The 24,656-nt window shown below is 52.8% G+C and overlaps 1 protein-coding gene across 7 annotated transcripts in view; it reads right to left on the reverse strand.

The window, feature by feature from the left end:
• The window catches only part of UNC13B (unc-13 homolog B), a 565,224-nt gene that overhangs the window by 520,789 nt on the left and 19,779 nt on the right, over positions 1–24,656 (reverse strand). For all 7 annotated transcript variants that reach the window (XM_075579702.1, XM_075580181.1, XM_075580121.1 and 4 more), the window contains exons 2-3: positions 23,574–23,697; positions 7,698–7,771 (exon numbers count right to left, since the gene is read on the reverse strand). In XM_075579702.1, coding sequence (XP_075435817.1) covers positions 7,698–7,771; positions 23,574–23,697 — 198 coding nt within the window. The remainder of the gene's footprint in view (positions 1–7,697; positions 7,772–23,573; positions 23,698–24,656) is intronic.

Genomic DNA, 24,656 nt, shown 5'->3' on the forward strand with positions numbered 1-24,656 from the left:
TTGATGCTTCTAAAGCAAGAATCTATTATTCAAGTCAAATAAGTGCCTAGCTCATATACTGTATACGGTTTCTTCAAACATTGATAAATATTGCTTCAACTGTGTGAAAAATAAGAAACGACTTAAAGCCTTCCATTACTTTGCTGCCTGTACTGTCCAATCATCCAAATGTTTTCCATAATAGGGAATTATGGGTAAAAAGTTTTCTAGGATCAAATGACCCAGATTCCGCTCCTGACGTCAGGAACATTCTAAGATTATTAAACACCCAGAACAAGAAGTGTTCCTTACCCTCCCCCCGAAAAAGAAAAGCTAGTCAATGCTTATAAACACATTCTGTATTTGCATTTAATCACAGAAGATATTCAACATAACCTCAAATATTTTGTCACCACTTAATTTGTGAAGAAACCATCGAATGTTAAATACCATTTGGGTAAATAAAGGAATTGTAATGTTTTGAATCTGAACCTTGACTTATTATGCTTTGTTCTCCACTTGTACAAATCTTAAATCTGATTTAAGAAGCCCTCTCATCTCCATTGCAAGCATATTTCAGCTCTTGTGAAGCTAAATCTTACATGTTTTTTCTATAAAAAACAAAAACAGAATAACACTTTGGTCAAAGAATTTTCTTCACATCTCCTGCTTTCTTTATTCTCTAGCTTGTCTGTTTATTTTTAGCCGTGGGGATAGGACCTATACACAATACTCAACTCACAATAATGGAAACATCCTCCTTGATCTTATAGCTTTTAAATGATTTGTACATAAACTACTTGACAATGTGGTCTCCAAAGGTGCAGAACCCCAAATTAGCATCTAGTAATGTCTAACGTTAAAAATGGCTATGCAAACCCTCCTCTACCAGTTATCATTCCATATTTCAAGGTACGTTGTGTAACGGATTTTCTGGTCAAGCCTGACCCACCCAATCTCACATTGGCCCCTGTGGTCTAACCAGTCCCCATTACATGGTCGTGTCTGGTGGTGCACCTGTTGGCAACAGGACTCCTGAGTCTCCCGCATGATGTAGTTTGAGGATTGCCAACCAGACAGGCAGCTGAGGTAGTGTGCATGAGTCCTACCTATATCCAGTGCAGCGCCTCCACCTCATCAGGATCCCTGCGTCCGCATGGGGATGATTCTGATGAGGAACTCCTCCATGGTGCCATCATATGTAGAGTAAGTCAGACTCGCACATGAAGATGTCCTGAATCAAGGTTGCTTTATTGTGGCTTACGGTGCGGGCCAACTGCCCCATACATGAGTTATCTAGCCACACATCTTGCTGTGTTATCCTTTCAAAGGTACGCCCTCCCAATAGAGTGGGATCCCCTCTCCCCTCAGGGAGATCACCCCTGTACCAGGTCCCTGGACACAGTATGGCGCTGACAGCTTGATGCTAATTAATATAGAATGGGGCCACTAGTTACAGCACTAGTGGTCATCTTACTCCCAAGTCTCAACGCAGACTTGCTCCTTACTCCAACACACCTAACTTTGATCAGTGCTGTGCCTTATATCTCTCAGGAGGCAGGCACATCTCTGATGTCACTAACGGTGGACTCAGAGTATGTAGCCACTCCCATCCATACATAGGGCACCTCACCAGGGTGTGAGGGCAAACCTCCATGATTACTGCTGGCATCCCTGTAACTTACCAGGCTTACTGCCAGCAGGAGAGGAAACTGCAGACCATTTTACAGCATGGCTATATTATCCCCCTGGTGAATCCCAACGGACCATCTGGGACCTAAATTTGTTGTACCTTCTCCGGGAAACACTGTAAAATGCAAACATAATTAGTTACAACATTATTAAGTTCCCAGTAATTGCATCACACAAAGCACTCTCTGACCAGCAGGGGCACTAACTCGCGCAACATCTGTCCTGTTCCTCCTAATAATAGTGACGGGGATCGGGTTTCTTAACTTCCCGACCACCCATATCCAGGACCATTACGCTATACTCGCGCGGTAACCCACTCTCCGGCCTATACACTGCTTTGTGCATATAAATGCTTCGCCCTATGCTCCACACTCGCATGAGTTGAGCAATTCTTTCTTCCGCCTTGCGCCCAGTAATAGCACCACCTCGGTTTACCATATATTGCTCAATGGTTTCCCGCAACCACCTGTCCCTGTTATCCTCTATCTCCTGCATGAGGGGTTCAGGGACATAGGGATACTCCAAACCATGGGAGTTCTTGTATTTCGTTATGATGGCCCTCTCTGCCCTACTGGCCCGGATCAACCTCGTGTTGCCTGCCTTTCCTGGTAACACCCATGATAGGGGCTCATCCGGCTCTACCGGATCCGTCAATTTACTGGGACCCATGAGTTCTATTATATCGTGACGGATTTGATACCAATGTTCTTGTAATGCCTTTACCCGTTCCTCTTCAGTGAACTCCCCACAAGCCCACCAATAATCAACTACACCTTCCTTTTCTAGTAGGAACCTAGTGCGGTCAAGCCATGCCTCGTAACCCTCGAATAAGGGGGCCCACCACCGGGTCTCCCTAATCTCTTCTGGGGCAGACTCTATCGAATCCCCTTCCTCCGGTTCCCCCCAAGAGGACACCCCGGATGTCCCGGTAGACCGGGAATTAGGCCGCCCCACCCTCTCGGGCCTAGTTGCGAGGGTCACGCTCACTATGCTAGGGCAATCGCTGGATACAGATACTTCCCGCGAATACCCTCCACCCACCGACCCGTCATCGGAAGTGAAACTTTCCAGTCTCTCCCCAGTCCGTTCTTCGGAGGTGCCCTGGGACACTCCAGACATTCCCAAACTTGAAGAGGATCCATGGGAAAACGTGACCGGGACTGGGGCTTTAACTAGGGCATGGGGCTGGGCATAAGGGCGGACGGTTGGTATCCGCGGGGTTCCGACCCGCTCTCTACCACTACATTGTCCGGAGTTGCCGCAAGGGCTCTCCGTTGGTCGGGTCTCACTGCTCTCGACTTTTCTCAATGTCTGCCAGCTCTTCTTTGGTCCGGGCGATCGGGAAGCACTGCCCGATCGGTGAGGCGCGGTCATCTCTCCGGTTGCTCCGCCACGCCCACCGGAAGTGACGTCCTCTACGGTGCTGGATGCTCCGCCATCTTGCGTTGGGTCCCCAAGCGGGACCTCTTCCTCCAGCACGACATCCGGAAGTTCCGCTTGTCTCTGTCGCACCGCCTGGGCCTGACACCGCCCTTCCTCCGCCGTTGTCACCTTCGGAGCCTGGTAGGAACAAGGACTGCTCTTACCACTCCGTGGAGTTGGTGTGGATTGACCCTCGCCACTGAAACCGCCGGCCCCCGGAACCGGGGGACTCCGCCTCTCCATTTTCCGCGACACTGGTGACACTCGGCTCTTCTCACTGACGACCCCGGTAAGTGGCACTTTCCTCCCGGTACCGCCACTGGAGTTTGTTGGTTGCCGGGTCACCACTGCAGAAGACGCCACGGATTCCTCATCAGAGGAATCCAATCCCGTCTTGCTTGGGGCACCCCCCGGGGTGACCTCCGCTTAGGTTCTCGGCCGGCACAACGGCTGATAGTCTCTTTTTCCTCGGGCTCGGTTTTGGCAACCGGCCCCGATCCCCATTCTCCGGGATCTGCAGCTTCCCTCCATAGCGCGCCGGGGAGCTCTGCCGATAGCATGGCCGCATCTCCCGCTACCTCGATGGCCTGGATTGGTACAAAAGTAGGCATGGGCCACATGTATTGGAGGCTACATTGCGGGCAGCGTGCAGCTGTACCCACTGCGCCACCAGGTAGTCTGCACTGTAAGCAGAGACACGCCACCGTCTCAGTGCCCGCCACCCGAATCACCAGGAAGCCTCCTGGGGCCGAGTAGGGTTGGGTAGACACCATAGCACTTTCTTCCTGCTTATAGGCCATAGTCACGGTGGGAGGCACTCGCAGCAGTGGTCTGAACAGCGTACCGGTTCCTCGTGACTGACGAGCAGGGGTTGAGTGTCCAACCACTCCCTTGACAAGCTCCACCCTCATCTGGCAAAGCTGGAAACCACCCCCACTGGTGGAGATTAGGGGAGGGTCCCACAATTTTATAGGATGTCCCGGGATTAGTGCTACACTTTTCACAGTCCTGGGGGGCGCGGCTTCAGGTTTCGCGCCACCCCCCCCGAGCACCACTCCTTATTTGGCGCCATCCCCGGCACAGTTCTCTCAGACTCTTTGTCTTTTCCTCCACCGACAGCACTAATTGCAGGAACTACTTTCTGTAAGGGCGCGGCCGGCTCACCAGCTCCTCGCTCAGCTGAATCCGTTCCCACTGGGCATAGCTTGAAATCACTCCCCCTGGTTGAGATTAGGGGGAGGTCCCATAAGTTGATCGGGTGACCCAGCACTGGGTCTGAATTAGTCATTGTCCATGAGGGCGCGACTGCAGCTTTCGCACCATACCACCCACCAGGGTGGGGTTTTCCTGTTGGCGCCACTCATGGCCAAATCTCTGCAAGTCCAGCATTTGCAGAATTTTTGCAGTTGATCCATGCGGTCTCCCAGGGAAGCGGGAGTCGCCATTTTGGTTTGCACGGTCAGTCTCTTTGAAGGTTGAGGTAGCTTTTGATTGTTTGTACACCGACTGACAAGCAAATTCATCATGTTCTCCACACACTACTACAATGTCCTCCTCAATGTCCTCAGGGGTAGTACCCCTAGGTCCCAGACTGGACAAAAACAGTGCGGCCACAGCTTTCGTGCCACTCCACAACAGGCTTGCCAAAGTCACATCAGTAGCTTGCTCTTCAGTGGAACGCACACCACATGCGCTCCCTCCATCTGCCTCCGTCCGCCATTTTGGACCTTCCGCACCGCGCGGATCTTCCAGTCTTGCGGTCGCCATTTGGTTGCTGTATTTGCGGTTATTGTACGTGGAGCTCCTCTCTGCGGGGCAGCCGCCACACCGGTACAATAAAGATTACCTTGATGCACCACCTTGTGTACCTAATGTAGGCTGGACTCGTGTTTGCACTACCTCAGGCTAGGCTCACTCTTCCTGTGTCTGCTGTATCCCCTTCCTCCCAGTCTGTGCTCCCTTCGGTAAGTGGTCTGGAATGGGCTAGAGTACTCTGGCTCTTCCATGCCGTACTTGGGCGTCTACCTCTCTTGGTCAGCCTAGCGCAGACCCTCTCCAGGATTCCTGACCACGTTAACAGGCTATCCCTTTAGGCATCCTACCAACTAGCACTACCTCAAGGTGACTAGGACAGCTATAGCCCAGCTCCAAACCCCCAACTCCTTTCAGGCCCCTAGGTCGTCCCTGCGAACTGACAAACTCCATCAGCCCCCTGACTACCCCTAGGTCCGTCCCAACACAGCACAAAGTGGCAGCATACACTCTCCTGTATCCCAGTGTGCCTAGCAAAAGCCTGTCCTGTTGACAGGTATCTCAGCAGCGCCTCCAAATGTAAAGGATTTTCTGGTCTAGCCTGACCCACCCAATCTCACATTGGCCCCTGTGGTCTAACCAGTCCCCATTACATGGTCGTGTCTGGTGGTGCACCTGTTGGCAACAGGACTCCTGAGTCTCCCGCATGATGTAGTGTGGGGATTGCCAACCCAGACAGGCAGCTGAGGTAGCGTGCATGAGTCCTACCTATATCCAGTGCAGCGCCTCCACCTCATCAGGATCCCTGCGTCCGCATGGGGATGATTCTGATGAGGAACTCCTCCATGGTGCCATCATATGTAGAGTAAGTCAGACTCGCATATGAAGATGTCCTGAATCAAGGTTGCTTTATTGTGGCTTACGGTGCGGGCCAACTGCCCCATACATGAGTTATCTAGCCACACATCTTGCTGTGTTATCCTTTCAAAGGTACGCCCTCCCAATAGAGTGGGATCCCCTCTCCCCTCAGGGAGATCACCCCTGTACCAGGTCCCTGGACACAGTATGGCGCTGACAGCTTGATGCTAATTAATATAGAATGGGGCCACTAGTAACAGCACTAGTGGTCCTCTTACTCCCAAGTCTCAACGCAGACTTGCTCCTTACTCCAACACACCTAACTTTGATCAGTGCTGTGCCTTATATCTCTCAGGAGGCAGGCACATCTCTGATGTCACTAACGGTGGACTCAGAGTATTTAGCCACTCCCATCCATACATAGGGCACCTCACCAGGGTGTGAGGGCAAACCTCCATGATTACTGCTGGCATCCCTGTAACTTACCAGGCTTACTTCCAGCAGGAGAGGAAACTGCAGACCATTTTACAGCATGGCTACAGTTGGCTTTTCCAAATTGACACCCGGAGGCATGACTCAGAATAGCACGAGCAGAAATATTATGCAGAATACTACACGTGCTGCTTTTATTTTAGGATGTGTGGTCTGTCTCTTATCTATCTCAGGAAAGAATGCTGCGGCAATTCTAAATGACCTGGATGGAGTTATACAATTACTTGAACTAATAAACTTATTATACAGCCTCATTTAGTTCCATTTAAAATGATATTGCAAATGAATCCCTAGGGTGGAAACAAGCATACATATTGGTGGCATTTGAAGGGCAATCTCCAAGTGGGAAAGGATGGAAATACCAAGTGATTTTATGAAATTCACTCTCCTAGTGCTCTAGGGCGGGGCTCAATTTAGCACAATATGAAAGCAGCCAATCCGCCAGTTTTTATTTCCAATTCCAAAGCTCCTATGAGTGGACTTTAGACCCGATTCCTTAAAATAATAAGAAATGTAAGCGAGACTTCATGGAACCTAAAACACAGAGCTGTGGAAACCAACTTGCATGAAATGTTATTCCTCCAACTAGAATTCAGCACATTCTTTAGACACATAGTCGTACTGATGTGTAAACCCCTGAAGGAGCGCAGTATTGACAAGAACGATGTTAGACATTATGACTAATGTGAATGAGTTGGCACTTAGCTGGAAGCTTAAAGCTGAAAAATGTATTTCTATTTAAGGGAAAATTTACACAAAAGAGCATGCAAATAAAGTACTCCTTCCCTTTCCTCTAGGTGTCTACATATAGGACAATAGAGGAGGGCAATGGTACTTTAAGTCAAACGAACGCCTCAAGTGTATTTGCCCAATGCGTGGGAGCAGTAGCTGCAAACCACTGATGGAAGTGAATCTGACAGATAATTCACAGTTCTGGTTTCCCCAGAACGTGTGATCAGATATGACATGGAGCAGAAGAGAGCATCCCACTCCCGGGCATTCATTCCCTGACCCGGTGTCACATCGTCCCTCTGGGCCTGCGTGGCCACACAGGACTGTTTGGGATTTCATGGGGCTTTGCAATGCCTAGCCCTTCTTACCTTTTCACAATATCCTTATTTATTTATTTTTTAATCGCCAAGTACTTTAAAATGACGTAATAAATGTAGTCGAGTACACAAAATTCTTCTGTACTGTAGGCAATCATATTCTTATTATTGGGCCAACATCGGCAATCTTCATACATAGATTGTTGATATATGAGCTTTCAATACCTTTATATCAATAGTATAATCCCTTTTGATGTATTGATAGTTTAAACACTTTGTGGAGCCCTGAAGCACAGGGATAAGTCTAGTTCAGATTAAATGCTGAAGTACAATATGTATTTATGTTGATAGACAAATTGATTGCAAATGAATATCCAGTCACTCACTACATTGAAATGACATTCAAAGTGATATATTCCCCTTCTACCGAGGCAATACCAGAAATACACCCACCTCTTCAGGCTCTCCCAGGGTATTAATTTGTTCTAGTTTTTTGGTCCAATACTTGGCTTCCTCCTCGGGGATATCTAGAGAAGGACACAAGATGTCACCCACAAAGAAAACACTCGTCTCTGAAAGTCTTTTTTTAATGCTAGTATTCAAACAAACCAATTCAAACTGGCGCAAAGAAGATGGTTTAAAAAAAAATGAAATACATTTTATTCTTACTTTAAATTGTGTATATATAAAATGTATTTTTCAAAACATTTAACATCTTCAGCACAGAGACATTTGGTGCCACTGTGTGCAACCATTAGTGCTGCACTAATGCACACAGAGAGAGAGGGAGGGAGAGAGAGAGAGACTCCTGGAGGGTGTAAGTGTGTGATAAAGCGTGCTACAGTAACATGCGCAATGTGTTGGGCGATGGGTGTTGGAACGAGACAGGACGTCATTGAGAGGTCTCGGATCTGGTACCAGTGCCTGCGTACCATACTATTAGAGCTTTTCTATACTGTCAGTTATAAACCTCTATTGTGCATTCAAAACGATATTACCCGAGATGGGCATTTTCCTTTTCTGTGCATGACTATCGGATGAAGATAGTGAGGACAAGTTGATTCACATCCTCAGAAGAGGATTACTTAACGATGAATTCAAACACAAACCTGCAATGTGTTCTGCTGAAATGAATACAAGTATGTTCTATTAGCAAGGTTCTGGGGTTTGTTAATCGCCCGATAATATTCACAGAGCACCCCGAGTGTGACCTCAGTAAGGAGCAGGGCAGGCAAATGCCCGTCATCCCAGTGAAGGAATGGAAGGAATATTTCTAATTGCAATTTACTTGTAGTTCAAGCACTACTTGTAGCACATTAGAGAAGCAGGCAAGTTATATCACAGCACGGCAGCCACTTCACACGTACACACATACCGCTGCCAAATCCATCACACCTTAGGCAGCGTGTCTTCACCTGTAGGGAGAAACGCGACACAAAACACGGTTTCATACTGCGGTAACAATGAGGGACCCAGCTAAGGCTCGCGGTAGGAAAAGCACACCGAAATTCTTCATTTAGTGATTGGTCATTGGATAAAGGGGGCTTTGAACCCAGGGAGGCCATGGGGTCCAGTGAATTATTGCGTCACTAATGTCAGGCACTGGCATGATTTCCCCCTATCCTAGCAGAGACCGCACGGTCACGTCTTCTTCTGCCAAGTCACTTCATGTTAGGAGCATTGTTAAACAGCTGATTTTTGGTTTTATTTCCCCCTATTAATAGTTTTAACTGCAGATATAGATTTGTTGCATTAACACAAATGAATAAAAACACCGTAGGTTCCCTGCACTCTCCATGTCCCACCCCATGCAGCTCAAACGCTATACGTGGTGGCCTACTGAACACGTGCAGGGTCTCCCCAATTACCATTCAAATAGGGTGGGATGGGGCTTTTATGGTGAAACCGCAAAATCTGGCACATCCAGCCTCAGCCACGTGGGGATTACCTCCAAACCAAATCAATGAACCCCCCTGTCCCTTATTGGGGCTTTGTGAATGTACTACAGGTGTGGGCCCTCTGGCAAACTGCTCTACCTCTCTGTGTAATCTGGTTGCAACATTTAGACTTCCTCTCCTTAAGATACTTGCAGCCTTAGCACCAGAAAAGTGCAACATGTGGGTGTGACTCCCCGTCTGCTTCCATACAATACTGTGAAAGTATTAATATGAGCGTTACTCCCCGTCTGCTTCCATACAATACTGTGAAAGTATTAATATGAGCGTGACTCCCCTTCTGCTTCCATACTACACTGTGAAAGTATTAATGTGAGTGTCACTCCCCTTCTGCTTCCATACTACACTGTGAAAGTATTAATGTGAGTGTCACTCCCCTTCTGCTTCCATACTACACTGTGAAAGTATTAATGTGAGTGTCACTCCCCTTCTGCTTCCATACTACACTGTGAAAGTATTAATATGAGCGTGACTCCCCTTCTGCTTTCATACTACATTGTAAAAGAAGTAATGTGAGTGTCACTCCCCATCTGCTTCCATACTACACTGTGAAAGTATTAATATGTGCGTGACTCCCCTTCTGCTTCCATACTACATTGTAAAAGAAGTAATGTGATTGTCACTCCCCATCTGCTTCCATACTATACTGTGAAAGTATTAATGTGGGTGTGACTTCCCTTCTGCTTCCATACTACACTGTGAAAGTATTAATGTGAGCGTGACTCTCCTGCATCCATACTACATTGTAAAAGTATTAATGAGTGTTACTCCCCTTCTGCTTCCATACTACATTGTAAAAGTATTAATGTGAGCGTGACTCCCCTTCTGCTTCCATACTACACTGTGGAAGTATTAATGTGAGCGTGACTCCCCTTCTGCGTCCATACTACACTGTGAAAGTATTAATGAGTGTTACTCCCCTTCTGCTTCCATACTACATTGTAAAAGTATTAATGTGAGCGTGACTCCCCTTCTGCTTCCATACTACACTGTGGAAGTATTAATGGGAGCGTGACTCCCCTTCTGCGTCCATAATACACTGTGAAAGTATTAATGTGAGTGTCACTCCCCTTCTGCTTCCATACTACATTGTAAAAATATTAATGTGAGCGTGACCCCCATTCTGCATCCATACGACACTGTAAAAGTATTAATGCGAGTGTCACTCCCCTTCTGCTTCCATACTACACTGTGAAAGTATTAATGTGAGCGTGACTCCCCTTCTGCGTCCATACTACACTGTGAAAGTATTAATGTGAGTGTGACTCCCCTTCTGCTTCCATACTACATTGTAAAAGTATTAATGTGAGCGTGACTCCCCTTCTGCTTCCATACTACACTGTGGAAGTATTAATGTGAGCGTGACTCCCTTTCTTCGTCCATACTACACTGTGAAAGTATTAATGTGAGTGTCACTCCCCTTCTGCATCCATACTACACTGTGAAAGTATTAATGTGAGTGTGATTCCCCTTCTGCGTCCATGCTACACTGTGAAAGTATTAATGTGACTGTCACTCCCCTTCTGCGTCCATGCTACACTGTGAAAGTATTAATGAGTGTTACTCCCCTTCTGCTTCCATACTACACTGTGAAAGTATTAATGAGTGTTACTCTCCTTCTGCTTCCATACTACACTGTGAAAGTATTAATGAGTGTTACTCTCCTTCTGCTTCCATACTACTGTGAAAGAAATAATGTGAGTGTGACTCCCCTTCTGCGTCCATGCTACACTGTGAAAGTATTAATGAGTGTTACTCCCCTTCTGCGCCCATGCTACACTGTGAAAGTATTCTGTGCGGTTAGATAATTCTCAGGAATTCCTCTTTAGTTTGGGTCCCGGTGTTCCTGAAAGTGGTGTACAAATGGCAGAGCTGACAGTGTGTGAGCCGACGGGAGAGGCCCCAGGGTGAGCAATAGAAAGGACTTCTCGGCTCACCGAGGTGTGTAGACATTGTGCACCGATATAACAAAGGAACAATGCAGCATGATTTGCTCTCTGTATCAATCCTCACGGTTACTTTTATTCGGCAGAATTATTTCTTTTTCTTCCTGCTTTAGACTACCCACAGCAGGGGAGGAGGCAGTGGGGAGAGAGGGCCACAGAGGGGAGGAGGCAGTGGGGAGAGAGGGCCACAGCAGGGGAGGAGGCAGTGGGGAGAGAGGGCCACAGCAGGGGAGGAGGCAGTGGGGAGAGAGGGCCACAGCAGGGGAGGAGGCAGTGGGGGGAGAGAGGGCAACAGCAGGGGAGGAGGCAGTGGGGAGATGGGACCACAGCAGGGGAGGAGGCAGTGGGGAGAGAGGGCCACAGCAGGGAAGGAGGCAGTGGGGAGATGGGACCACAGCAGGGGAGGAGGCAGTGGGGGGAGAGAGGGCCACAGCAGGGGAGGAGGCAGTGGGGGGAGAGAGGGCCACAGCAGGGGAGGAGGCAGTGGGGAGAGAGGGCCACAGCAGGGGAGGAGGCAGTGGGGAGAGAGGGCCACAGCAGGGGAGGAGGCAGTGGGGAGATGGGGCCACAGCAGGGGAGGAGGCAGTGGGGAGAGAGGGCCACAGCAGGGGAGGAGGCAGTGGGGAGAGGGCCACAGCGGGGGAGGAGGCAGTGGGGGGAGAGAGGGCCACAGCAGGGGAGGAGGCAGTGGGGAGAGAGGGCCACAGCAGGGGAGGAGGCAGTGGGGAGAGAGGGCCACAGCAGGGGAGGAGGCAGTGGGGAGAGAGGGCCACAGCAGGGGAGGAGGCAGTGGGGAGAGAGGGCCGCAGCAGGGGAGGAGGCAGTGGGGAGAGAGGGCCACAGCGGGGGAGGAGGCAGTGGGGAGAGAGGGCCACAGCGGGGGAGGAGGCAGTGGGGAGAGAGGGTCACAGCAGGGGAGGAGGCAGTGGGGGAGAGAGGGCCACAGCAGGGGAGGAGGCAGTGGGGGGAGAGAGTGCCACAGCAGGGGAGGAGGCAGTGGGGAGAGAGAGGGCCACAGCAGGGGAGGAGGCAGTGGGGAGAGAGAGGGCCACAGCAGGGGAGGAGGCAGTGGGGAGAGAGAGGGCCACAGTAGGGGAGGAGGCAGTGGGGGGAGAGAGTGCCACAGCAGGGGAGGAGGCAGTGGGGGGAGAGAGGGCCACAGCAGGGGAGGAGGCAGTGAGGGAGAGAGGGCCACAGCAGGGGAGGAGGCAGTGGGGAGAGAGGGCCACAGCAGGGGAGGAGGCAGTGGGGAGAGAGGGCCACAGCAGGGGAGGAGGCAGTGGGGAGAGAGAGGGCCACAGCAGGGGAGGAGGCAGTGGGGGGAGAGGGCCACAGCAGGGGAGGAGGCAGTGGGGAGAGAGGGCCACAGCGGGGGAGGAGGCAGTGGGGAGAGAGGGCCACAGCAGGGGAGGAGGCAGTGGGGAGAGAGAGGGCCACAGCAGGGGAGGAGGCAGTGGGGGGAGAGGGCCACAGTAGGGGAGGAGGCAGTGGGGGGAGAGAGGGCCACAGCAGGGGAGGAGGCAGTGGGGGGAGAGAGGGCCACAGCAGGGGAGGAGGCAGTGGGGAGAGAGGGCCACAGCAGGGGAGGAGGCAGTGGGGGGAGAGAGGGCCACAGCAGGGGAGGAGGCAGTGGGGGGAGAGAGGGCCACAGCAGGGGAGGAGGCAGTGGGGAGAGAGGGCCACAGCAGGGGAGGAGGCAGTGGGGAGAGAGGGCCACAGCGGGGGAGGAGGCAGTGGGGGGAGAGAGGGCCACAGCAGGGGAGGAGGCAGTGGGGTGAGAGAGGGCCACAGCAGGGGAGGAGGCAGTGGGGAGAGAGAGGGCCACAGCAGGGGAGGAGGCAGTGGGGAGAGAGAGGGCCACAGCAGGGGAGGAGGCAGTGGGGGGAGAGAGGGCCACAGCAGGGGAGGAGGCAGTGGGGAGAGAGGGCCACAGCAGGGGAGGAGGCAGTGGGGAGAGAGGGCCACAGCAGGGGAGGAGGCAGTGGGGAGAGAGAGGGGAGAGAGAGGGCCACAGCAGGGGAGGAGGCAGTGGGGAGAGAGAGAGGGCCACAGCAGGGGAGGAGGCAGTGGGGAGAGAGGGCCACAGCAGGGGAGGAGGCAGTGGGGAGAGAGGGCCACAGCAGGGGAGGAGGCAGTGGGGAGAGAGAGGGCCACAGCAGGGGAGGAGGCAGTGGGGGGAGAGAGGGCCACAGCAGGGGAGGAGGCAGTGGGGGGAGAGAGGGCCACAGCAGGGGAGGAGGCAGTGGGGAGAGAGGGCCACAGCAGGGGAGGAGGCAGTGGGGGGAGAGAGGGCCACAGCAGGGGAGGAGACAGTGGGGGGAGAGAGGGCCACAGCAGGGGAGGAGGCAGTGGGGAGAGAGGGCCACAGCAGGGGAGGAGGCAGTGGGGAGAGAGGGCCACAGCAGGGGAGGAGGCAGTGGGGGGAGAGAGGGCCACAGCAGGGGAGGAGGCAGTGGGGGGAGAGAGGGCCACAGCAGGGGAGGAGGCAGTGGGGGGAGAGAGGGCCACAGCAGGGGAGGAGGCAGTGGGGGGAGAGAGGGCCACAGCAGGGGAGGAGGCAGTGGGGGGAGAGAGGGCCACAGCAGGGGAGGAGGCAGTGGGGGGAGAGAGGGCCACAGCAGGGGAGGAGGCAGTGGGGGGAGAGAGGGCCACAGCAGGGGAGGAGGCAGTGGGGGGAGAGAGGGCCACAGCAGGGGAGGAGGCAGTGGGGAGAGAGGGCCACAGCAGGGGAGGAGGCAGTGGGGAGAGAGAGGGCCACAGCAGGGGAGGAGGCAGTGGGGGGAGGGCCACAGCAGGGGAGGAGGCAGTGGGGGGAGAGAGGGCCACAGCAGGGGAGGAGGTAGTGGGGGGAGAGGGCCACAGCAGGGGAGGAGGCAGTGGGGAGAGAGGGCCACAGCAGGGGAGGAGGCAGTGGGGGGGGGGAGAGGGCCACAGCAGGGGAGGAGGCAGTGGGGAGAGAGGGCCACAGCAGGGGAGGAGGCAGTGGGGGGAGAGAGTGCCACAGCAGGGGAGGAGGCAGTGGGGAGAGAGGGCCACAGCGGGGGAGGAGGCAGTGGGGGAGAGAGAGGGCCACAGCAGGGGAGGAGGCAGTGGGGAGAGAGGGCCACAGCAGGGGAGGAGGCAGTGGGGGGAGAGAGGGCCACAGCAGGGGAGGAGGCAGTGGGGGGAGAGGGCCACAGATGGGGAGGACGCAGTGGGGGGAGAGGGCCACAGCAGGGGAGGAGGCAGTGGGGAGAGAGGGCCACAGCAGGGGAGGAGGCAGTGGGGGGAGAGGGCCACAGATGGGGAGGAGGCAGTGGGGGGAGAGAGGGCCACAGCAGGGGAGGAGGCAGTGGGGAGAGAGGGCCACAACGGGGGAGGAGGCAGTGGGGGGAGAGAGGGCCACAGCAGGGTAGGAGGCAGTGGGGGGAGAGAGGGCCACAGCAGGGGAGGAGGCAGTGGGGGGAGAGAGGGCCACAGCGGGGGAGGAGGCAGTGGGGGGAGAGAGGGCCACAGCGGGGGAGGAGGCAGTGGGGAGAGAGGGCCACAGCAGGGGAGAGAGGGCCACGGCATGGGAGAGAGGGCCACGGCAGGGGAGAGAGGGCCACGGCAGGGGAGAGAGGGTCACGGCAGGGGAGAGAGGGTCACGGCAGGGGAGAGAGGGTCACGGCAGGGGAGAGAGGGTCACGGCAGGGGAGAGAGGGTCACGGCAGGGGAGAGAGGGTCACGGCAGGGGAGAGAGGGTCACGGCAGGGGAGAGAGGGCCACGGCAGGGGAGAGAGGGCCACAGCAGGGGAGAGAGGGCCACAGCAGGGGAGAGAGGGCCACAGCAGGGGAGAGAGGGCCACAGCAGGGGAGAGAGGGCCACAGCAGGAGAGAAGGCAGTGGGGAGAGCGGTCCCTGACAGAGAGCTGAGTATGGCAGAGGGAGACACAGTAATTACTAAACAGGACCTCCAGAACATGCTCAGAGAAATGCGAGCGGCTTTTACTCAGCTCTGGATAGAGCTGTAAAGGAATTTAAAACAGAAGTTTCTTTATTGGCTAAAAGAACTACGGAGCTTGAAAATAAAATGGACATTTCTTTACAAATCAAGTAAATAAGGACGATGAGGTCCGGCGTCTCAATGAAGAGATAAGAGCCATGAGGGATGGTATAGACCAGGGGAGCACAATTTTTTCCCCCTGCGCCCCTCTGTTGCCACGGGGGTCCCCGCTTGGTAGCGAAGGTAGGGGGGACCAGGGGTGACCCCGCTACATGTGTGTGTGTGATTGTGTGTCTGTCAAGTGAAACACACTATATTAACAACTTTAAAATACTAAATTCTCCCGTAATTTAAAGTAAAAGTAAAGAAAATTCAGCATACAAACAGAAATTACAAATCCTCTCCGTTTCTGCCTTCCCCCTTGCTCCTGTCTCCGCCCCTCTGCCTTCCCCCTGTCTCCGCCCCTCTGCCTTCCCCCTGTCTCCGCCCCTCTGCCTTCCCCCTGTCTCCGCCCCTCTGCCTTCCCCCTTGCTCCTGTCTCCGCCCCTCTGCCTTCCCCCTGTCTCCGCCCCTCTGCCTTCCCCCTGTCTCCGCCCCTCTGCCTTCCCCCTGTCTCCGCCCCTCTGCCTTCCCCCTTGCTCCTGTCTCCGCCCCTCTGCCTTCCCCCTGTCTCCGCCCCTCTGCCTTCCCCCTGTCTCCGCCCCTCTGCCTTCCCCCTGTCTCCGCCCCTCTGCCTTCCCCCTTGCTCCTGTCTCCGCCCTTCTGCATTCCCCCTTGCTCTGATCTCCGCCCCTCTGCCTGCCCCTTGCTCCTGTCTCCGCCCCTTTGCCTTCCCCCTTGCTCCAGTCTCTGCCCCTCAGCCTTCCCCCTTGCTACTGTCTCTGCCCCTCAGCCTTCCCCCTTGCTACTGTCTCTGCCCCTCTGCCTTCCCCCTTGCTCCTGTCTCCGCCTTCCCCCTGTCTCCGCCCCTCTGCCTTCCCCCTTTCTCTGATCTCCGCCCCTCTGCCTTCCCCCTTGCTCTCGTCTCCGCCCCTCTGCCTTCCCCCTTGCTCCTGTCTCCGCCCCTCTGCCTTCCCCATTGCTCCTGTCTCCGCCCTTCTGCCTTCCCCCTTGCTCCTGTCTCCGCCCCTCTGCCTTCCCCATTGCTCCTGTCTCCGCCCCTCTGCCTTCCCCCTTGCTCCTGTCTCTGCCCCTCAGCCTCCCCCCTTGCTCCTGTCTCTGCCCCTCTGCCTTCCCCCTGCTCCTGTCTCCGCCTTCCCCCTTGCTCCACCCCTCAGCCTTCCCCCTTGCTCTTGTCTCCGCCCCTCTGTCTTCCCCCTTGCTCTTGTCTCCGCCCCTCTGTCTTCCCCCCTGCTCTTGTCTCCGCCCCTCTGTCTTCCCCCTTGCTCTCGTCTCCGCCCCTCTGCCTTCTCCCTTGCTCTCGTCTCCGCCCCTCTGCCTTCTCCCTTGCTCTCGTCTCCGCCCCTCTGCCTTCCCCCTTGCTCCTGTCTCCGCCCCTCTGCCTTCCCCCTTGCTCCTGTCTCCGCCCCTCTGCCTTCCCCCTTTCTCTGATCTCCGCCCCTCTGCCTTCCCCCTTGCTCTCGTCTCCGCTCTCGTCTCCGCCCCTCTGCCTTACCCACTGCTCCTGTCTCCGCCCTTCTGCCTTCCCCCTTGCTCCTGTCTCCGCCCCTCTGCCTTCCCCATTGCTCCTGTCTCCGCCCCTCTGCCTTCCCCCTTGCTCCTGTCTCTGCCCCTCAGCCTCCCCCCTTGCTCCTGTCTCTGCCCCTTTGCCTTCCCCCTGCTCCTGTCTCCGCCTTCCCCCTTGCTCCACCCCTCAGCCTTCCCCCTTGCTCTTGTCTCCGCCCCTCTGTCTTCCCCCTTGCTCTTGTCTCCGCCCCTCTGTCTTCCCCCCTGCTCTTGTCTCCGCCCCTCTGTCTTCCCCCTTGCTCTCGTCTCCGCCCCTCTGCCTTCTCCCTTGCTCTCGTCTCCGCCCCTCTGCCTTCCCCCTTGCTCCTGTCTCCGCCCCTCTGCCTTCCCCCTTGCTCTCGTCTCCGCCCCTCTGCCTTCCCCCTTGCTCCTGTCTCCGCCCCTCTGCATTCTCCCTTGCTCCTGTCTCCGCCCCTCTGCCTCCTCCTTGCTCTCATCTCCGCCCCTCTGCCTTCTTCCTTGTTCTCGTCTCCGCCCCTCTGCATTCCCCCATGCTCCTGTTTCCGCCCCTCAGCCTTCCCCCCTGCTCTTGTCTCCGCCCCTCAGCCTTCCCCCCTGCTCTTGTCTCCGCCCCTCTGCCTTCCCCCTTGCTCTCGTCTCCGCCCCTCTGCATTCCCCCTTGCTCTTGTCTCCGCCCCTCTGCCTTCCCCCTTGCTCTTGTCTCCGCCCCTCTGCATTCCCCCTTGCTCCTGTCTCCGCCCCTCTGCCTTCCCCCTTTCTCTTGTCTCCGCCCCTCTGCATTCCCCCTTGCTCCTGTCTCCGCCCCTCTGCATTCCCCCTTTCTCTTGTCTCCGCCCCTCTGCATTCCCCCTTTCTCCTGTCTCCGCCCCTCTGCATTCCCCCTTGCTCCTGTCTCCGCCCCTCTGCATTCCCCCTGATCTCCGCCCCTCTGCCTTCCCCCTTGCTCCTGTCTCCGCCCCTCTGCCTTCCCCCTTGCTCCTGTCTCCGCCCCTCTGCCTTCCCCCTTGCTCCTGTCTCCGCCCCTCTGCCTCCCCCCTTGCTCCTGTCTCCGCCCCTCTGCCTTCCCCCTTGCTCCTGTCTCCGCCCCTCTGCCTTCCCCCTTGCTCCTGTCTCCGCCCCTCTGCCTTCCCCCTTGCTCCTGTCTCCGCCCCTCTGCCTTCCCCCTTGCTCACGTCTCCGCCCCTCTGCCTTCCCCCTTGCTCCTGTCTCCGCCCCTCTGCCTTCCCCCTTGCTCCTGTCTCCGCCCCTCTGCCTTCCCCCTTGCTCACGTCTCCGCCCCTCTGCCTTCCCCCTTGCTCCTGTCTCCGCCCTCTGCCTTCCCCCTTGCTCCTGTCTCCGCCCCTCTGCCTTCCCCCTTGCTCCCGTCTCCGCCCCTCTGCCTTCCCCCTTACTCCTGTCTCCGCCCCTCTGCCTCCCCCCTTTCCCGTCTCCGCCCCTCTGCCTTCCCCCTTGCTCCCGTCTCCGCCCCTCTGCCTTCCCCTTGCTCCTGTCTCCGCCCCTCTGCCTTCCCCTTGCTCTCGTCTCCGCCCCTCTGCCTTCCCCCTTACTCCTGTCTCCGCCCCTCTGCCTTACCCTTGCTCCTGTCTCGCCCCTCTGCCTTCCCCTTGCTCCTGTCTCCGCCCCTCTGCCTTACCCCTTGCTCCTGTCTCCGCCCCTCTGCCTTCCCCCTTGCTCCTGTCTCCGCCCCTCTGCCTTCCCCCTTACTCCTGTCTCCGCCCCTCTGCATTCCCCCTGATCTCCGCCCCTCTGCCTTCTCCCTTACTCCTGTCTCCGCCCCTCTGCATTCCCCCTTGCTCCTGTCTCCGCCCCTCTGCCTTCCCCTTGCCTGACGTCACTTTCTTGTAGCCAGGGACGTCTCCAAAACAGATTACAACTTACGCAATGGCTATGGAGACGAGTAACGTCATCCGTAGTCGTAACTATAAGCGCAGCCTTACGCAGCACGGTTTCAACCTTTGAACCTGAATGATACGTTTCCATGTGCTTTGGGAAAGAAGTCCATACTGTAAGTAGATGGATGTCACAGTACGTGCTCCCGTTTGCTTTCTTCCCTTCTATTGGTCAGTTGTACTTGTAATGTCCTCCCGCACACCGATACCAATATTTGTGGCAAAACGTTTAAGCATATAGAAGCTTAATGACTTCAAACACAGTCTGTAAAGTTTTAACATATAGAAGCTTAATGACTTCAAACACAGTCTGTAAAGTTTCTTAGTCATTTAAGCATGCTGATAATGGTACATTCAAAACAACCAATCTTCATTCCAAGTAAAACAAAAACTGCGTCCTCTAAAATGACTATTTAGATGCTAAAGCATTTAACATGCTATAACAATAGTACTGGAACATTTCAGCTGGATTTCACGCTGCTAAACAGTTGGCCTTCCAAAGCTTTCAGCGTTGCCTCATACCGGAGGGTTATGCTGCAATTTCAGTTGATGCCTTTGCCGCCTCCTAAACATAAATGCACAAATGCACTTGGCACAGAAATTGCACTAACTCCTTCAGCACCAGCGAGGCCTGTGACATTATCAGTGTTGTTCCCTCTACTAGTGAAATGCAGGACTTATAAATACTGTACATGATCACTGGTGAATATATTTTATATAAATAATGCACTTTCACAACGGTAAATGCTATAGCAGGACAAATGGAAAGTATGTGAGTGCACAAGCAAGATAGCACGACACTGGCAAAAATGGGTCGCAGGGCTTCCAAAGGTCAAGCGCTGTCCTGGTGCCCATTAAGGTCAGGGTTAGTATTTGTAACCCGAGGGTTAATGGTGGGTCCCAGTCTATGTATTGTGTGATGTATTTAGCTTAAAACTCATGAAATCAGTGGTACTGCTTCATCCAGTTATGTACGGGCGGAGGTGATCACTGGATTTATGTCACGATCAGAGCTATAATCACTGGCTTACATCCTGTTTTCCATGCCCGGATCGCGGTGTCCATGGAAGGGTACGTCGCTCTATACTGTGCTTTTGGCCCGTTTGGATATACCTTTGTTGCCTGTGTGCAAAGTACACAGTATGCAGAGGCTGGGGTGCAAAGGAAGGCCGCTGGGATTCAACACCAAAGCAAAGCTCTGGTCTGTCCCGACATACCGGCGCCAACCCAGCCGGCCGGATGGAACCCTGAGGCGGATAGAACTGGCTGAGCAGAGGCATCGTAAGTGCGCTTCTCATTGAAGGTTTCAATTCTCTGCCCACGATGACGTCGCCGCTTTGCAACCGTCCGGGGGCCACAGCCACACCCCTGCCTTTGATTGGATCGTACCATCTGCCCACATCTCTCTCGATTGGCTGGGCATTTAAAGATACGCCACCGATTTGTTAAGCTCACCTTTCAAGATCCAAGATTTTGAATGGTAGCAGCCAAACTACACCTGCCTAGCCATTCGGGAGTTGCACTGTTGTCTGTGGTTAGTCTTGGGGTCTAGAAACTAGCTGGAAATATGGGCAGGTGACGATCCGGAGTTACATGATCTGCAGAGAAGGGCTGAATTGCAGTAGACATCTTTGGTAAACTAGCTTCGGCAGCGGCCAGCAGTTTTGGGCGAGTTTTGACAGTTTCTGCCGGTGGTGTTCCCTGCTGGTTTCGGTCAGAATAAACCCTAGTTTATTTAACCCTTCTGCTTGGTGCTTGCGATCCCTGTGAACATCGTCTGGTCTTCTGTGACAGACACCCCCTATCAAATATGGTTGGAGACTTCATAATGTACATACAGTAGTTCTCAATGAGGCAAGTTTCCATCCTCTTGATCAATTGTATATCTTAACAGTTACTAGCCTCTGGCATGGACGGCGTAGCTTGTTAGGCGTGTGTCCAGATGTTATGGCTAATAACTCGTTATTAGCCCTGGTTGTTACGAAGGAATGCAATGTGCCTTACTGACTATTGTGGGAAGAAAGTAATACAAACAGCTGTTAACTGGACAAAATGCCAGTTACATCTTCTAATTGAATATATTCCTGGCATCTGATAGGGAAGTGGGGTGCATAACCTGATTTAGTGAAAGGCAAGCACAATTGCCAGACTTTACTGAATACAGGCATAGCCTAGCCTCCCGGCCGCTACTTCTTTTTCCTGGGCACTTCCAATGTCAGTACTGTTAGGAGCAGGCAGTGGAGGGGTTAATTCCTTCTTTAGGCTCGGTGTGTGTATTACATACTTGGATACAATTCAGGTATCCAAGGACAGGCCTAGCAACCACCAGAGAGTGTCAGCCTGAGAGAAGGACACTGATTGGTGATCACTGCTTTTGGATGAACCAATCAGTATTCAACCTGTTCTGATATGGGGCAGGGTTCCAACCCCCAATCTCAGGTTATAAATTCTGACACTCTCCTAAATTCAGTTGAAATTCTAGAAGAAGATGAGTTCAGTTGATCCTGGTTAATCTTCCTCCACTTGTGGAGCAAGGAGCCTCTTCCTCCATCCCACCAGGGGATGGGAGGGAAGGGCAACAGGCCTGAAAGGGGGCAAATGCCTGAGTCGGGGCTCTGACCAGCATGGGAGACAAGAGAGAAAAGGGATACATCTGTGCTTGCTGTATTATTACCATCTGCCTGCAATAAAGCCAGTTGTATCAGAAACAGTGTGATTACTGTCTGCTGCTGTGAAGGAAGACAATGTGTCAGCATGGGACATCCCCTGCCCCTGCAGAGAATCTGTGCTGACTGGAGGCGTTGCACCAGTGAAGAATAAAGGTAACCTGCACCCCTGTCCTGGCTCTCCCCACACCATCGCGGAGCACTCAGCCCTCCTGTTTACCCCAGGTACACAGCACCATACATTGATAGAAGTAGCTAGAAGAAGCAGACCCCCCAATATCACTTAGGGTGGGGGTACAAGGGCTACACAGGCTAGGGTGAGAACTGTAGCAGTCGGCTCAGGAAGTAGCTTAGTAGTGAGAATATAGTCAGAAGCGGGTGAGGCGGATTCGAGTTCCAATGTGAATGGTTCCTTGTCACCTTGGGGAAGTCACTTCAGGCACGAACATAAGAACGTAAGCTCTTTTGGGCAGGGACTGGCTGTTCCTGCAAAACTCTATGTAAAGTGCTATGTACATCAGAGCTGCGTGAGGAAAACACTGGAGACAGAAGTACAGAGGTAGAACAAATACAGAAAGAAAACAATTGAAACGGTAAAAGAACACAAAATGGAATCTGGCCAGATGCCTACAAATGATCCAACTTCTGGTCACAATGAAGAGTAAAAGGCAAAAGAGAACGTAAGAAATAAAAACAGGCCTTCTAATGTGCTACTTGAACGTGCCGGGGTGTAACAATGGAGACCATGTTCGTCCTGAAGCATACTTTACTTTAGGATGAAGTATTATTTTAGCTCATCTTAACTGATGAGCTAATAAGTGTTCTAGACCTTTCTAGTTCTTTGTATTCATGACTACGGCCATCTCCACAAGGTAAAAAAAGGGATATTTTAGTGCCCATCCCCAACTGCTGTTATGCAAGTCAACAAGAGCAGCCAATAACTCTTATTTAAAGGTTGAAACTGTAACAAAGGTACATTGTTGTTGTACGGAAGACCTAGCAGGAGAATCCACCGTTTGACAGGTCCACTAGAAGCTGCAATCTGATAACCTGAAAACAGAGCTTGTTCAATTTCTTATACAAATCATTCATTACAAGTGCTCTGATGGACAGGTGGGAAAGAATGTTTTCACTAGTAGGGGAGTTGAACCATGATGTTGGATAGTCCGTGCACCTTTAAGTAGTGAAAACATCCAGTTTGCGGATACCGGTTCTCCTATACAGTCCCTTATTTATCTCCGTGCTTACAGTAGGATGCCGGGTCAGGGTTTTCGGATAAACAAGCACAGAAGCTGGAGGCCAGTGAGGAGAAAATAAATAAACCTCTGGCATCCATCAGAAACATGTATGTGAAGCACGTAGCCATGATTGGCCCGCTCACACAAACACATGCACAGTCCAGCAAACTGTCTGATACAAATACAAGTCATGCGCATCATGAATTGGAGGGGACAGCCCTTATTCTGTGGACTCTTACAATGGGAATGAAGGCTGAAGGAGGGGGTCGTGGGGGTGGTGTCAGTGTTCTTGTAGCCACATCAAACAAGATAATCACACACAGAGAAGTTATCACCGCACTCGGGACTCCAAGCACACTGCAACTTCCCAGAGGCTATGGGGTAAATGCATAAAGCGCAGGTATGGGTTAGCGCATCCAATCTGGAGTTAACTCCCAAATCCTATGGAGTTAACGACTGAATCAAATACGCTAATCCAGGGGTGGCCAACTCAAATCCTCAAGGGCCACCAACAGGTCAGGTTTTCAGGATATCCGAGCTTCAGCACAGGTGTCAGTCAATGACTGAGCCACATGTGATGATGCAGGGATATCCCGAATACCTGGCCTGTCGGTGGCCGTTGAGGACTGGAGTTGGACACCTCTGCACTAAACCGTACGGCCGCTTTACAAGTCTGTCCCTATGCTTCCATGGAAAGTCAGAGGGCAAAGACATCACATATCACTCAGCATAGCAAAGCATCTACAAATACAGCCAATGTGTTCCAAACGAGTGGGAGGAGTACTGTGGCTCACTGCTTTCCATCACAGGCAGCTATGAATTCAAGTTCTCTGCTGGACATAAGGAACTAATGTTAGTACACATGATAATATAGGCACTGTCTCATTATAGGAGGGTCGGTGTGCATCCAAGTACGTTTATATTAACTTCCTTCTTATTCATACCGGTCCTTAAGGGTATAACACACAGGTCTCCAGTTACTACATAGCGAAGGTTGGGAACCAATGCTTCAGGCGATACTCACCAAAAGGCAACTCAAATCGGGAGTCTAATAAAATCCGATGTAGGGTTGGGTTCCTGGTACCACATATCTCATCATCCTTCATCAAGACCTCGGCTTCCAACGCTGCCCATTCTCCAGGGCCCTCCTGCAAAATATAACACAAAAATCAGTTTGTCCCACAAGCATCATCACATTTGGCCAAATTCATATACCAAACCAAATATACCATAACGTACAATAATACCCATGAAAAGGCCCGGAAACTAACAAATCAAATACACTGTAAAGATCAGCATTTCAGAAAACAAGAACAAATAGAATTCCCTTCGTACAGACCTACACCAGAGCATCCCCAGCGATAGCTCAATCCGCGAGAAAGCTATGGGGAATGATCAGTGGCGACGATGTAGTCGCAGATAATGTGAACCAGACACCTATGAATGATGGTATACAAAGACATAAAACCCTTGGCGGTTTATTTGTAAAGGCTGAGGTCGTGGGAAAACGTACGCACCCAGCGTTCATGTATAAAGCATATCCAGCGCTAGTTCCTGCTTAGATGTGCAGATTCCATACACAATTCTTGCCTGTTTGGACACACCGGAGCAGACCTCTGTGGTTTTGGGTCAGATTGCCACAAATTATGGATTCTGGCAGGTAGCAGATAAAGCGCTAAATAAACTTGGTTTCTCCAGATATGCGAGTTTTATTTTTCCTCTTTGCTATGCAAACACAGCACTCTCATTAGTATTTTAAAACAGCAGTGTACACACAACCTCTAGACCCGAGCCAGAATAAACCAGCTGAGCCAACAAATTCTACAAATCTGAAGACGTCACGTTTATTAGTTAGTGAATCATACATACAGTACAAGACGGCAGCGTCACTGCAGCGTTAAACATGTGTTTATATTCATTAACGATGTGCATTGTGAGATCTTTACACAGAGCCACGCATCGGACACGGACTTATCCAGTGCGGGAATGTGAGGTGGAGATTGCCATTCTTACATTGTACCTCAGTGGAAAGGTAAATCAACTAATAAAACTAAAGAATGAAACAAAGAAAACAAACAAAAATATCTATATTTATCTTCAGCAATGA

This window comes from Ascaphus truei, chromosome 1 (genome assembly GCF_040206685.1).
Source record: "Ascaphus truei isolate aAscTru1 chromosome 1, aAscTru1.hap1, whole genome shotgun sequence".
Lineage (NCBI taxonomy): Eukaryota > Metazoa > Chordata > Amphibia > Anura > Ascaphidae > Ascaphus > Ascaphus truei.